A 17,230-nucleotide genomic window follows, 5' to 3' on the forward strand; every position below is an offset into this window, starting at 1 on the left:
TAAAACCCTGCCTAATCATTCTTTAATACTCTATTAAATAATATCAAACAATAATAAAATATTCTGAAAAATGATCAATATGCTCTTAATTAATTCGTTAAAAAAAATATATGAAACCAAAAAATTATTAACCAAAAATTAAATAAAATCACATTAATTTATATTAATAATTAATTTTAAATTTTTTAAATTTAAAAAATTTAAAATTAATTAAGTAAACCTAATTAAAACTTATAAAAGCCTTCTTCTTCTCTCTCACATTAATCTACCCACCTCCAACAATCACATACACAGATCTCTCTCCCACCAATGCTGCTGGAAGCGCCGGCGATTTTCATGTTCTCCGCAACGTCCTCAACAAGCGCATCCAAAACAATTGCTTCAACATAAAGTCCATTTTTGACTTCGTCACCGACAAAACCTTCTCCTCTTCTCTCCTCAACCACTTCCTTCAAACTCTATCCACCCTCAACCGCGGCGTTACTCATAAGAACGTGTTCGATTCCCTTATCACGCGCCTCTGCAAGCTCTATCGCGATGATGCGCTCTACGTTTCGATTGGGAGGGAGAGAGAGCGATTAGAAGCAAACGTGACAGGGAGGATAGTAGGGAAAGATGAGACACCTCGGATAGGGGATGACACTGGAGCAGCCTGTCCCCATGAATATCAATGCCGATTTTGAGGAGGAACCACCACTCTCCGACACAGTTGCTGCCATGCTTCAATTGAATCAATGAAGATTGAAGAAAGATGAAACAATTGAGTTTTATTGATCTTTAAACACTTAATTAGGTGTTCTGTGTTCAATCCAAGTAGCAAGTGTATATGAAAAATGTTGATTTTGATTTGTAGAGTAGCAAGTGTATATGAAAAATGTTGACTTTGATTTGTAGAGTTCAATTGATAGTAATCTAAGGATGCGCTTTTGTTTTTTTTTATTTTTATTTTATTTTTAGTATTTTTTATTTTTAAATTTTATAAAAAAAGTGAAAATAATAATTTTTTATTTTTATTTCATGTTTTTTTTTGTTATAGATGTTGCTTTTTGCATTTTGTGATATTAGGTGCCGTTTTGATAATTAAAGGGACTGCAAACTACATAATTATAGAATTATAAAAAAAACATTCATTTAATATGAAAAAAATATCCTAATACTTAACAAAAGAAACATCCAATTATATTTTAGCAAAAATAATTAAATATCTATAAAATTTAAGAAAATTATGAAATTCTTAAAAAAATAGAGACATTCACATTTGTAATACAAAAAAATTCGAAAAATATATAAAAGAACATTCATTTAGTATAAAAAAATATTCTGATACTTAGCAGAAGAAACATCGATATATATTAACCCGAAAAAATTTTGAACTCACCCAAAAGTATTTGACTAGTTTTTGGCTAATATTCTTTTGGTTTCCTAGCATTGCTCATTCATTAATGCAGGTAGGGGCCACGTGAAACAATTCTTTGAATCAAGACATAAAGCACGATATGAAAATAGAATATTAATTTTATTAACTTTTTAAAAATTTCTTGACACTTGTTTAAGCGAACGATTGAGATGACCACTCGACCAACCCAAATTTGGTCACGATGTTGGAATATTTCAATCACAATATCCTAGTATTATTAGTAAAAGCCTAAAGTAAAACCCTTAAGCCCAATCCAATATGGTTAGGATCTTAGGTTTTGTTCCCAAAAAAAACACATACTACAAACCCAATCCATAATCAAAACCTAATATCTCACTCTGACAAAAAAAAAAAAAGAAATTATAATAGTAATAAAATCAGAAAAAAAAAGGAGTTTCGAGAAGAAGCCCATGGAGGCCTTACAGTTGCAGAGTTTGTTTCCCAGAACATTATCCACACTTTCATCATCTCCAAGAGCAAGAACATCATCATCATCATCATCATCATTGCAACTCAACATCTTCATCAGCAACCATAAAGCATTGAGCTTGACCTCATCATCTTCTTGTTCTTCAAGCGTGGCTGTTAGAGCAGGATGGTTCTTGGGCCTCACAGACAGCAAGAACAAGAAGATGGGTTTGCCTGAGACAGTGAAAGCAGGTGACCCAGTTCTGCATGAGCCTGCAGAGGATGTGGATCCCAATGAGGTTAGGTCTGAGAGGATTCAGAAGATCATTGATGACATGATCAGGGTCATGAGAAAAGCTCCTGGTGTTGGCCTTGCTGCTCCCCAGATTGGTGTTCCATTAAGGGTTTGTTTGTTTCATTCATTCTTTCATTCTTCATGCCCCCATTTTTCTAAAGTTTGTATCTTGCTTGCTTATTTGCTTTGTGTGTGATTCTAGAAAGAAACGAGCTTCTACCATCAAAATGTCTGAACAATTGAAACTACTTAGACAAAACATGTCACATTGTTTTTTATTCTGTCTATGTTTTCATTTCTCAGGATTTTATGATTAACTTTGTAGATTGATCATTAATTGAATGGCATTGTTTATTGGAGTTATAGGCAGCTTTTTAGTTAAAAGAGTAAATGAGAATAGGTCCTTGACTTTTTAAAACAAAAACACGAGACATCTAAGTCCTTTCAGGTGACTGATTTGTCCTTATATATTTTGAATGGAAGGACTTAAATGTCTTGTATTTTAAAAAGATAGGACGTTTTTGTATTTTCAATTAGTCAAAAACTTATACGTCTTCGAATTAAAAAGTTAGAGAACTATTTGTCTAGTTACTCAAAAGTCTCCTCGTTTGGGGAGAAAGGTAGTCTTATTATACTGTAGTTACATAATTTTTGCTTATAACAATTGAAGCTCAAGTTGTGCTTCTAATTTACACTACACTACAACACCATATCTTTCTATGATCAAAGTGAGTTTTTGATTAGCATTTAGCCTTTGCAATTTGGGTTGGAATTCCGAATGTTGATTCTTTAAAGTATATATTAGGTTAAAACTTACAATCTTCTAGATATTATTGTGCAATGTGCAGCTGTATGTGGTTTCCATCCTTTTTTTTTTTCATGTATGCAGATAATTGTTTTGGAAGATACCCCAGAGTATATTGGTTATGCACCAAAGGAAGAAGTCAAAGCTCAAGATAGAAGACCTTTTGATCTTTTGGTATGTGCATATGCAGGGGGAAAAAAAAAAGAAGAGCATTGAACATCAAATAAATAAATGTGAGTATTCTACCATTTGACCCCAAAAGATTTAACTTTTGACAAAGTAGCCCTTGGAATAAAGAAATAACAGTTTAGCCCTCTAAACATCGAATTTTTCCTCGATTTTTGTATGTACCTCCTAAATAATTTTTCAAATGTTCTTAAGAAAAAAATTGTGCCTTTTGTCAAATTGAGATCATCATGGAGAGTCAAAATTTCATTTCTTTTTTTGGAGGGCCATTTCCTCAAAAGTTGAATCATTTGGGAGCCAAAAGGGTAGTTTACTCCAATAATTTTGCCTTTGAAGTGTCTTATTTGCTACATAATTCATTAGTTTTCTTGAGGCAGGTGATCCTGAATCCCAAACTCTTGAAAAAGAGCAACAAGACTGCCCTATTTTTTGAAGGATGCCTAAGGTTTGTCAATGATTGAAGTTACCTTTTTTTTTTTTGTTTTCCTTCTTAGTTGCTTTATTTGGTTTTGTTGACTGATAGTAATGGAGGAAGAGATGAGAAAATAAGAGAAAACTAGAAGTGAAAAATTACTAGAATGCGAAAAGTGATTACAACTGATCTACCATTTGGCTTATATAGATTAAGAAGAATGTGACTAATTACTATGCCTTCTAACTAGTTAACTAGTTATAACAAGTTATCAAACTTCTATATACTGTAATAGCTTTGCTAGATCAACAATTCACTTGTTTTTGCTCATAACAATTCAGTAGCTGAGATGAGAAGTAGACACTTTTCAATACCTCTTTAATCATTACCTCCTTCTTTTAACAAGATTTCCTAAACCAGTGATGCTCTTTTGATTAGATGCTATTTTGATATTAACAGTATTTCAAAGTTTCAAACCTTGGAACCAGCAAAACACACTATTTTGTATATACTGACCAAAATGTGTTCTGATTGTGATGTGAATATGCATTTTTTGTGTTTCATTGTTCCCATAATTTAATGTCCAGCATCAATTATAACTTGTCAAATTACACATTTTGATAATTTAGATAATAAAGTGCATAACTTCAATTATCTAGTAATCCATTTGAATGACATTTTTGCTTCTAAATTCTAGTCTTATTGCTATATTTGTATTCAGCATTTTAGTCCAGGAAACCACTAAATAACTTCAATTATCATAAAATTTTGTAGTGTTGACGGATTCAGAGCATTGGTGGAGCGACATCTTGACGTCGAGGTCACCGGTTTGGATCGTTATGGCGAACCAATCAAAGTAACAGCTTCCGGTTGGCAGGCGCGGATTTTACAACACGAGTGTGATCACTTGGAAGGAACTCTTTATGTTGACAAGATGGTGCCTAAAACTTTCAGAACAGTAGAAAACCTGACCCTGCCTCTTGCTAAGGGGTGCCCCAAACTCGGCTCTCGCTAGCTCCGGTTGCAACCATCCTCGGCGGCTGTGGCCACTGCCGGCCATGCACATGGTACTAGTAGAAGAAAGCCAGATCAATGTCATTTCATCTACTTCTTCCACCATGATTTCTAATGAAAATGTCCTGGTTACATTTTTCTAGTTGTATATCATTGTTGTAGGGTATGAAATCAATGTCATTTGTAGATCCTAAATGCTATTTACAACTAAATCAAATCAAATAAAAATCTATATGAATGAGCATTTATTTTATGTTTTAAATTTTGCAATGAATTATGACAACGAAATATTACTTTTTTAATTCAAATATTTCAGGTATTCTAGTGATTTTATCTTTTGATATAATTCATAATTGTGTTAAGCCCTATAACAGTTGAAATGCTTCCTATTGATGTGTTAGGAATTACTCAGATAAATTATTTGAATGGTTGAAAATTAGATAAAAATTTTTGAATTATGAAAAATTGATTTATTCTTTGGACAAATATTCTAGGGTTGTCAAACGAGCTAGTCCGGTCCATTTAGATCCGACTCGTTAAGTCTATGAGTTAAATGAGTTGGACCTTTTAAACTTGTTTTATTGGCCGTCCATAATTTTTCAGCTCGAATCGTTTATAATCAGTTCGATGGGTTAAACAGGTTAGTCTATTTATCTTTTTATTTTATTTTTTGAAAAATATTTTGATAAAAAATATCACTTTTAGATAAAAAAAAACTTTTAAAAAATAATTTTTTTTTAATTGATAGGTCGGATTTTTAGATCGAATTGAGAGAAATATCGTCTAAAAGTGTTTTTTTTAATATAAAAAAATAAACGGGCCTCCTATTTAGTTTGTGGACTAATTCGTTTAAGCCATTATTTTTTCTGGTTAATCGTGCTCAATTCGTTTAACCCGAAATTTAAACGAATTTAATTTTAAAAACAAAATCTGCCAATTTAAATGAATAAACGAGTTGATCCGATAAATTTAACCTATTTTAACAGTCCTAAACTATTCTCTTTTGGTGTGTGAAGACAGTCAATTATATGTGAGTTTTTATCTGAACTTCATTTAATGGTCCATTCGAACTCCTGATACTTATGGAAAATTAGCAACCCAAATCAATTTACGCTTTTTTTGTTGTTGATAAAATAAAAACTATTCATGTCTATGTGCCTGTTGGTCCAATTTGGCTGCAATGGGAATTGGTAATCTGCGTGGCCCACGTTTTCTGAAATCCACCGACTTTGCAATATATCACAATTGAGCAAACTATTTTTAATTTATTCATAAATAAATAAATAACCATTTAACGATTCGATGCTTCTGATAAATTCTATATATCTCAATTTTATCTAAACATATAATTGAATATATGATATGATTCCTCAAGAAAAAACAACGTTGTTCTAACAAGTTATATGTTTTATAATTTAGAGATGAATTTGTCACTAAGGATCAAATGTTATATGTTTTATAATTTAGAGATGAATTTATAACACCCCGATATTCTTGGAAACAAATTTTAGTTTTACTCAAAGTTTGAAATTAAAAAGAAAATTATATAAATATAAATATTATTAATTAAAAATTCGACTAGAACTCAGATTTCAACAAACATTAATAATATTTGCTTAGCTTTCAGGTGTCCAGATTGCTATTTCTACTCGTTTTAATGAAGGACGAAAACTATGGTCAAAATCAAATTTTCAACTTTAAAGTCATCACAATTATAGACTTGTTAGACTTATGTGAACAACAATAATAATAATCAAATCCTCTCCCATTATATAGAGGATTAAAATATCAAATTATTGTTTGATTCTTCTTCTTCTTCTTGATTGTTCTATTGGTATAGCAGTTGCTATCGTACTGAGTTGTTGTGTCGCACCATTTTACCAATTAAATTAACATGTTTATTTTGACCAGAAGAAATAGTAGTGTTGATTAGATGAAGAAGAATATCATTGATGGAAATGCAATTATGTGAACAACAAATAATATATATATTTTTTATTGATAACCGGATAAAATACAAAAAAAAAACTGAAACATCGATAAATGGGTAAATTTAAATCCAATCGGTATAAGTATATATTAAAATTAATCACTAACCACTACTATAAAGTATATATTAAAAAACAAAATATATATAAAAAATAATTAAATAATACATAAATTTATACACAATTTGTAATAAATCATTTTAGTAATTGATTTTAATATATATAATATCTTTTATTTAATAATATGATATAGTATAATAGAAAAATTGTCGAAGATTCTCTCCTATTTAAAATAGCTATCTATTTTAAATATTTTTTAGTTATTGACAGTATTTTTAAGTCCAACAGTCTAATAATTATTCGTAGTGAATTAGAGTTTTATTTACAAATTTATTGTTGGTTAATAAATTGTTGGATGCATAAGACAAAATTTGAACCTTAATACTTATTTAAGCGGTCTAATGATTAATTTTTTAATTGGTAATGATTATTAATTTCTTAACATAATGCATATTATTCAAAAGAGTAACATTAAAGAGACAATAATATAAAATTATTTTATTTAATTTAATATCTATAATTTTATGTATATAACATTTAAAATTATACACTTATTACATATAATATTATACATTTATGTAAGAGGTAATTAATAAATGCTAATGAGTTATAGGTTAAATGGTATAGTCTCTCTATATTCATCAATTAAGAGGTCGCAAGTTTAAGTCTCTCTATTTTCGATAAAAAAAATAATTAATAAATATAAAATAAGAGAAATAAAAATTAATTTAGTCCTTAACTTGTATTCGAAATAGACTTTAATTTAATCTCTAAAATTTTAATCATTTTTATCTACTTCACAAATTTACAAATATAACTCATATTAGTCCAAAAATAAAACACAGTTTATTTTAAATAATTTAAATAAGTGATATAACATTATTTTTGAATTATTTGATAAGCACTAAAACTAAAACCGACATCATATTATAAGTTTTAATATAATGTTAATACTCCATTAATATTTATGTGTCAAAATTATCCCAAAAATTAATATGAAACATATTTACAAAATTTAAACTCACGTATAAATTTATGAATTAAACTGGATATTATCTCAAAATAAAACAACTTTTAACTAATTTAAATGGAATTTTATTCCATATTCAAAATCTCATACCACCGGTTTGCATATTGATTACTTGCCCTTCATAAGAAATTATTACATATGAGAAAATTGCCAAATAGCCAAAAAAGTGGGTCATTCCCAGATTACATTCATCCAACAGTAGTATTTGGCCATAATATATAATAAATAAAAGGATTAGGATTTGTGGTGATTATGAAATGGTGGGTCATTCCAACATTTAAAAGAAAAAGTTGCTCGTTTATTCATTGCCATTCACTAACTATATATTTAGTTTATTAAGTAAAAATCATTATTGTATGTTCAATGTAATTTAATTATTTATAGAAATTAAAAACAAACTTAATCTTATTTTATAAAATTATTCTTGTGACAACTTTTTCTTTATAAAAATTCTTCCACTATATATCTTCTCTTCTGCTTAATAAGAGCATATTGTTGTTAAATTATAATACTACAAAAATTACTTTATTTTGAAAAAAAAAAAAGAAAAGAATGATGAAATATTTAAACATAATTACATTTTTTTCAAGCTTTAATGGCAGTTCTCCTATATATGTTTTGATCACAACCAACTTTATTTCATACCATTTAATCTTAATTATCACTATGTTGCAATTTATTAATTATATCTGAGAATAGCTTATTTTAATTATCAAATTACTTATGTTAGTAGCATCATCCTAAGCTGGAAATAAATCCCAAGTTCATAAAAGCTTCACATCCAATGCAATAGCTTTTCTTATTAATTTTCATCACAACATGTATATTATGCATAATGTACAAAAAAACTAAAAAATAAATAAATAAATAAAAAGAAACGGGATATGTATATATTAAAGTAAAAATTCACAATTGATTTTTTAAAAATTATAAAATAATTTAATAAATTTGACTAAATTATTTTTTAATAATTTTTATTGATCAATTTTACAAAAAAATAATTGCATGATTAATATTTTTAATCAAGTAGACCAATAAAAAAGAAAGAAAAGTCCAACTTTTCTTAGCAATACCAACCATCTCAAATTGCAAACCATCAAAATTCTTTATGAACCCAACAAATATACACATAGTTACAAGTTCAACAACCCACAACTCAGCCACATAAACTACCCTATTAATCTAAATAAAAATAAAACTAAAACCCACAAGAGAAGAAACTTACAAATTAAAGGAGATATAGCAATATCAATTCACATCTTTCTTCCGTTTTTTGTGGAAATTCTTGCATGTTTTTCGAAATATTTCAAAATAATTTACAATTTTTAACCAAACTTCTTATTTTAAATAAGGTGGAAACTCAGGTGCAGTAGCCTTGACGTGAAGTTGATAGATAAAAGCTGTTAAATGAAAATTTAGTTAAATCAGTCAAATTATCTATAGGCTATCGACTATCAACTTCACGTGAAGTCGACTCACCTGAATTTTTACCTTAAAATAATTGAAAATTTTTTCTTCTATGATCTGTTTCAAAAAACATGCAAGAATTTTCTAAACTACTCACCCTTAGCCAGACTTCACAAAAGACTTGCCGGAATATCCCATCTCCGGTGCCGGAAAAGGGGGAATGAAAAAGTACAACACCACCAACAACAAGACGATCATATTGAATTGAAACGAAGAAACAAGTTTATCTAATTATCTCTACCTTGACCGTTGACCCTTCTTATTATTAAGTGGCTTTGACCGTTGACCCTTCTTATTATTATTGTTCTTCCCTGAACCGCCACTTTTTCCAAAACCGCCACAGAATCCGCAGCCAGATAACTTGGGAGACGGAGGGTCTACCGCCGCCGGCTCTTGTTTTCTGGTGCGAAATCCAGCAGCGTTGGTTTTAATCGATAAGCCATGGTCTTTTTTATTATGATCTTGATCTTGATCTTGTTCTTGTTTGTTGATTTTGTTCAATTCACCAGATACGAGCTTATCATCCCAAACAAGACCAGAAGAGCCTTGTCTTCTGAAAGATACTGCGGATCTTTGAAGGCCACCCATGTCCATGATCACCGCCAAAAATTAACCTTTTCTTTCTCTCTCTCTCACTCTCTATTGATGTTTCTGGTGTGTTGTTGTAGGATTTGTGGAATGAATAATGAATGTTAAGATTTGTATGACTTTGAGATATATATATATAGGGAAGGAATTTAATGAAAAGAAAAAGATAAGAGTTGGTGAAGTAAATTAGGAGAAGTTGTTATTACTTATTAGTAGTAATATTTTATAAGTTTAATTTCAAAATTTAATTTTGATTAATGTATTGGTACACGTGTATCTATCTATACAATATTCTCTAAGTAAAAATAAATGCTTTTAAAAAGTTTTTAAAAATATGAATATATTAATATTTTAATAATTTTTAATTTGTTCATCTTAATTATAAAAGATATCGATAATATATACCGTTAAAATTAATAGTTAAAAATTACTAAAATATCAATATACTGATATACTTAAAAAAATTTAATATCTTTTATGTTAATGACATGACTAGCTATTTAAATGATAGAATATGATTAAATGGCTATATAATTTTTTTTTGTGATTAGTAAATTAAAATTAAACTCTTAATTTAATATCATAAAATTTTATATAATTATTTAATTAGATTTATGTGTTTGAATAATTTTTTGAGTAATATATTTAAAAAATAATTATTTTATCAATATAATTATATCCAGTTGGTTATTCGTATAAGAAAAACTATTTTATATATATTGACAAAAATTAACTATTAAATTAATTATCTATATAAATATATGAATTTAATTGTTGATCTTTTATTTGTACCTAATTTTTTTATTCATATTTTATATAACTTCAACCAAACTTAGTCAATTTTATCTCTTTGGATTTTCTTTTAATTATTATTTTTGTTCTTTTAGTTAATTAATTAATTAAGACTAATAATGATAGGAGCATGTTAAATTTTTTCTTTATTTATTTTTATGTTGATGTATTATTCAAATTTTATTATAGTTATTGTGGAATACATTTAAGATTGTCGCAAACTTTTAAATCAAACTATATTGGTTAAAAAAAGATAGAATAATTACCGTTAAAGACGGTTAGAGAGTATTAACTTTTAAGATATTTTATTAAAATTATAAAAAAGTATTAATTTATTTAATATTAGATAGAAAGACTAATTTATTTTATGTGTAGATAAGATAATAGTTAATTTTTTTTATTCTTTCTTTGTTGGCACTTTTATCCACTTCATTTTTTTTCCTTTCTGTGATAAACTATTAACTATGGAACTATTATAGAATCTTTTGCTCTCGTTCTCTTGTATAGTCTTTTTTTTCCCTTCTGTTTTTGTTATTTTTGCGTATAATTAGTTTATCAAATTTTGATGAATATTAATTATGTAACTAACTAAATATCTTCATAAATATTAATTATGTAATTTATTTTTAATAAATATTAAAAATGGAGGGGAGTTTTCAAATACTCATTTTAATAATATATAAGACACACATAAACAAACTTAGTTTTCAATTATATATATTAAGATAATAAAATATTTAAATTTTTGACGTTATTTAAGTAGACAAGTGAATTAACTCAAATTATATAAATTAACTTTTGGTCACTAATAGTAACTAGTTTTAGATATGTACTTTTATTTTATTTTTTTATGGTTATAGTATTTTAAAATGTTTAAATATACTTTTAATATATGTAACCGAAAAAGAAAAAATTCAACCACAGTCAATAATTATATACGAAATTATTTTTGTGGAAGTTGATCGGTGTATAATTCATTCATCAGTAAATAACAATGAGAGAATAAGAAGTGAATATATCATCAGTAAATAAATAATAAATTTTATAAATTGTATTATTTTAAATATATGTTTAACTTTTTTTTATATTTGAGATGAAGTATCAACAGTTATACCTTTAAATAATTCGTTTTAATAAAAAATAATAACATATAAAGACGTTATAATATTTCTTTTAATATCCGTTATTGATAATTAATTTATACCGTATATAGCCAAGTTATAACATTTAAACGAATTATAACGGTCATATCAAGAATAATTCTCTAACTCTTTTACACTTTATTAATATTCAGTGCTCGTAATTAGCCTATTAAAATTATTATTTTTATTAGCCATTAAAAAATGCTCATTTTTCGTATAGTGCATGTCCTAATATATAACACCAGAAAAAGAAGCTCCTATTATTATATGGTCTATCGAGTTGAGTAAAACCAAAAATATTATTATAATTAATTTTGTAGAGTGTGATTGAAGTTTTAATCAACCCATAATAATAATATACCTGGACCACCATATGCTGACCTAGTTTTGTTCATAATTTACACACTCCCAACCGTTTTCAATCATGTCTTTGAGCATTTGAAATTTTCTTTTCAACATATTTATATATTTTTTTATGAAAAAATATATTTATATAAATTGATGTGTGAGAATGCAATGTGTAACATTAGTGTGTAGCCCATAATTCAAAATTAATTAGATTGCGTAGCTATGACACACAAGCAAACCCTTTTAGAAATAGAACATCACATGCATAAAATAAAAATAATAATAACAATGAGAGTGATTTATTTAAGCTTGTTAGCATAAGCCGGCACGTAAATAGAATTTTTATTTTTAATCCAACTAATTATCAATTATATGATGTCATATAATAATTAAATAATGGGTGGACATTTGGAAGATAAGTTCAGAATTCTCCAAACAGTGATAGATTGATTATGAAGATGATGGCCAAATTTGAGCCTCAAAACATGGGGTATCTGCACTAATTATGTAGAATAATATTTCATATTTTATTCTAAAAAATTGATAGATAAAAGCATAAAATGATTATATTTAATAATTTTTTATGTTAAAAACTTTTTTGGATTTATATGAATTTTAAATATTTTTTATTTGTCTTATATTAAAATTATTTTTTATGACAAACAAAAATTAAACTCTTAAACTTTTTTGTTATAAATGTTTTAATATATTATTATGAAATTATTTATTTTAAAAATTTAAACTAATAAATAAAAACACAAAAGTAGTTATATGTAACAGTATTAATTCTAATAAGAAGTATGTAATTGATAATAAATTATTAGTATAGCTGCTCTATTGATGTGTATGTAATATTATTGTTTTAGTTTTAGAAGATTGACGATACAAATTAAAGGGTCAAAATAGGATCCGAAATTTTACAAAAATCATTGGATGAAGAATCACTTAATTAAATAGTATACTTATTAACCAGTCAAATATAACAGTATTATAAAAAATTATTTAGGTTTATATATATATTAGTGTGATGTAAGCATTAATTAAGAGAATGATGTTTAAACTTTAAAGCATATTTTATTTTGAGTGTAGTTTTATGATTCCAACCAGCTTAATAATTGGTCAGACTGAAAAATTCCTAACTTAATATTAGAATCAATCCACTTATAATTTTCATTTTAGATTTTAGACCAAGTTTGGTCAAATTTGGTGCCAAAATAAAAGGGTCAATCTCAACCATTTAATTTTGACAAGTCATATATATATATATATATATATATATATATATATATATATATATATATATATATATCGATAAGTTCTAAGAAATATTAAAAACACTTATCTATGGCAATCAACAAATAATAATATCTACTTATCTCGGAAAAAAATGAAGGCCTTTGGAAATAATAATTAAATGCTGCACAAGAGATTCAGAGAATGGGATAATACACTTAAAAGAAAACATGCCTTTGGAAATAATAATTAAATGGGATATTGCTTATGATATTTTTCTTTCAAAAATATATAAATTTTTATAAAGCATGTGGAATTGTCTTATTGGTGTGAAGAATATTTATTTAACCACCTTCTTGTCAAAAAATTCTTCTTTCCTTCTTGATATAATTATAAATTATCATCTTATTGACCAGATTGATAAGAGGAAAAAATATTATTAGATAATTATTAAATTATGCTTATTTAATCACAATTTTAATTATTGTAAAAATAGAATAAGATAGAATATTATGAATAAAATATAAAAAATAAAAATATAAAAATTAATATTTTTATAGTTAATTTAATAATAAAATAAATATAAAATGTAATTTATAAAAAATGATTTTATTATAGTTGAGTAATTTACTTTTTAAAAATTAAATTAACTAGATGATTATTGTTAATTATGAAATACACTTGAATAAGTTATATTTAATAAGAACTTTTTATTATAAATTAAAAAAATATATTTTTTAATAAAAATATTATTTATTTTTATGTACTCTTGTGTACTTCTATGTATTTTAGAGATGATGATAATGATTGTAATTGTTTATTGTGAAGTTTAAGAAATTAAAATAATTATTTTTTTAGAATTAAAAAAAATTTCAGAGTTAAGCAAAACTCTATAAAAATTATTTTTTTTTCTTTTAATAATATTTAAAAAAAAATAAAAATAAATTGACCAATATCAATATCCTATTAATTTTATTCTTAACATTTTTACTTTATTACAGGACATGGACATTGACACTGACTGGAAGGAAGGGTCAAAAGAAATGAGAGATCAACTTAAGTGTGGTATTTATTGATTGAATTGCTATTAAAAATTTAATGAAAAAGTATAGGGAGCTAATAAATTATTTGTACAATGTGTATAATATAAGTTTATCAGAAAGGTATAAATTTAATAAGATATTATTATTAGTAGATGGTTATTGTTAATTATAAAGTATACTTAAATAAGTTATATTTAATAAGGATTTTTTTATTATAAATTAAAAAAATTAATAAAAATATTATTTATTCTTATGTACTCTTGTACTCGTATGTACTCTCGAAATGATAATAATAATTGTCATTGTTTATTGTGAAACTTAGGAAATTGAGTTAGTTATTTTTTTTAAAAATTGAAAAAGAAGTTTTGGGGTTAAACGAATTTTATAAAAATATCAATAAAAAAATATATACCTCTATTTGAATTCAAATAAAATATAATAAAAATTTAAATTTTATGTTTTAGTTCAAATTCAATAAAAAATATTTTTTTATATATTTATCAATTTAAAACAAATCCATAATGATTTCTTAAATTTAATTATAAATCATCATTTAATTTATCATCATCTATGGAACCATTACCAAAATTTTTTATTTTGAATAGGTACACCTAATATATAGTCCCTAATATCACATATGAATTTAAAGTTAGAATTTTTAGAGTTTGAACTAACATATAATAATATCTAAACATTTGTTATACTATATTTATTTTACAAATTAAATAGTAATTTAACTAATATTATGCTTTAATTATTTTTAAAATCATAATTGCATAAATTTAGTTAGTATTCTTACTTTATTTTACCATAATTATTTGTTATTGTAAATTTTTAAGTTTAAATTCTTATGCCACTTTAAAAAGTTATATATTAAATAAATTATTTTAAAATTAAAATGTGTAGTTTAAAATTATAAATTTATAAAAAACACAATTTTACAAATAAATTTTATTTAGAATAAAAAAATTTAAATTTCAATTTGTATTAGTTTTTACTTTTTATTTTATTTAAATACAAATAAAAATATTTTTTATTAAAATTTATGGTTAAAATAATTTTTACTATAATTTTTCTTACATAACATACAAAAATAAAAATATTCTTTTTATTGTTTTATAATTTTGTAGGTTGTATTTTTAAAATACTCATTTTTTTCTTAATTCTCTACTCAATAAATTTAAAAAAAAATAAAAAATACTTATCTATCACAATCAACAAATAATATCTACTTATCTGGTAAAAAATGAATGCCTTTGGAAATAATTGGAAATAATAATTAAATGCTGGATAAGAAGTCACAAAAAAAATGCTGGATAAGAGATTCAGAGAATGTGATGATACACTTAAAAAAAAAACATGCCTTTGGAAATAATCATTAAATGCTGCGTAAGAGATTTAGAGAATATGATGATACACTTAAAAGAAATAATCATTAAATGGGATATTGCCTATGATATTTTTCTTTTAAAAATAAATAAATTTGTATAAAGCATGTGGAATTGTCTTATTGGTGTGAAGAATATTTATTTAACCACCTTCTTGTCAAAAAATTCTTCTTTCCTTCTTGGTGTAATTATAAGTTATCATCTTATTGACCAATTAAGTTGGTCATAGAAAAAAATATTGTTAGATAATTACTAAATTATGCATATTTAATCACAATTTTAATTATTATAAAAATAGAATAAGATAGAATATTATAAATAAAATATAAAAAGTAAAAATATAAAATTAATATTTTATATTTAATTTAATAATAAAATAAATATAAAAATATAAATTATAAAAATTTAATTTATTTTTTCATGTACAAAAAATTTTATAAAAAAATAAATATAATTATAAAAAGTTAATAGAAATAATAAAAAATAAAAAATAAAATATGTTATTATTTACTCATAAATTATATATTTTATTAGTGTCTTTAGACACAACTTTATTTAAGATACTCTAATCATTTTGTGACAATTTGGGCATTAGTTTTGCCAAAATAATTAAACTAACTAATTATTTTTCGTTAGTTTATAAATGAGTGGATATAAAAATCTCTCAATAAATTCAATCTAATTTCTCATCTTATCTGTTTTAATTAAAGGTAAACACGATGAAACAAGAATATAATTTTTGTCATACAAATGAACATATATCTCTAAAATTCCACTAGGAATGAAGAAGATAAAAAAAAATTAGGACAGTTTAGATTTTTTTTTTTTGAAGTAAAAGTTCAATACAACTTGGTGAAACATAAAAAATAATCCAACAAAAATTGAAAACATGAATAAATATATTTAAAAAAATTCAATCTTTAATCGTCATCTCTGACATTGTTATTAATAATCATAAGGGTCAACACTATTCTACTCATAGTAATTTGTAATTAACTTGTTGATAATTTTTACTATACTCAAGTCTTTATTTTTGAAGGTTCTTTCATTTTTTTTTAACCAAATATTTTATATCACAATAAAAAAAACTAATTAACCAATTCTTCTACTCTTTCTTTTTTTGAGGCATTTCAGTTTAATTTTCATCATAATACTGTTTTAAAATATTTCGAACAATTTATAATTTATTAGAAATAAATATCCAAACACACTATATCTATCAAGTAAATTCACGACTAATGAATAAATAAAAAATATTTTCAACACCAATTATTAATTAATAATAATTAAAAAATTTTAAATTATAAAAAATCAATTTATTTTTCAAACAAATAATAATTAAGAGCAGCAAAACAGCATCTACTCTTTTGTCTTTACGCATAACTACACGATTACTATCATAAATTTCTTAAACTTTGGACAGCTACCAATCGATAAAAAGTTATGTTAAATAATTAATAACTTTTTTTAATAATAAAATTAATTCAATTTAAATAAAATATACTATATTTTAAATTATTTATCTAAATTTTAATATTAAAATAATTATTTGTATATCTAATAAATTGAACATTTGAATACTTAGTAAATTAAACATCTGATATATTTACTATT

The 17,230-nt window shown here is 24.9% G+C and overlaps 2 protein-coding genes across 2 annotated transcripts; one reads left to right on the top strand and one right to left on the bottom strand.

The window, feature by feature from the left end:
- The first annotated feature begins 1,822 nt into the window (after positions 1-1,822).
- On the top strand, positions 1,823-4,790 carry LOC130951263 (peptide deformylase 1A, chloroplastic). Its single transcript, XM_057879912.1, has 4 exons — positions 1,823-2,229; positions 3,010-3,099; positions 3,489-3,556; positions 4,298-4,790. The coding sequence occupies exons 1-4, from the start codon at positions 1,828-1,830 to the stop codon at positions 4,536-4,538; spliced, it is 801 nt and encodes a 266-aa protein (XP_057735895.1). The 5' UTR covers positions 1,823-1,827; the 3' UTR covers positions 4,539-4,790.
- A 3,906-nt stretch (positions 4,791-8,696) lies between these two features.
- On the bottom strand, positions 8,697-9,790 carry LOC130951719 (uncharacterized protein At1g15400-like). The gene has a single exon (XM_057880426.1). The coding sequence runs from the start codon at positions 9,674-9,676 to the stop codon at positions 9,320-9,322; it is 357 nt and encodes a 118-aa protein (XP_057736409.1). The 5' UTR covers positions 9,677-9,790; the 3' UTR covers positions 8,697-9,319.
- Between the last annotated feature and the right edge of the window lie 7,440 nt (positions 9,791-17,230).

This window comes from Arachis stenosperma, chromosome 9 (assembly GCF_014773155.1).
Source record: "Arachis stenosperma cultivar V10309 chromosome 9, arast.V10309.gnm1.PFL2, whole genome shotgun sequence".
Lineage (NCBI taxonomy): Eukaryota > Viridiplantae > Streptophyta > Magnoliopsida > Fabales > Fabaceae > Arachis > Arachis stenosperma.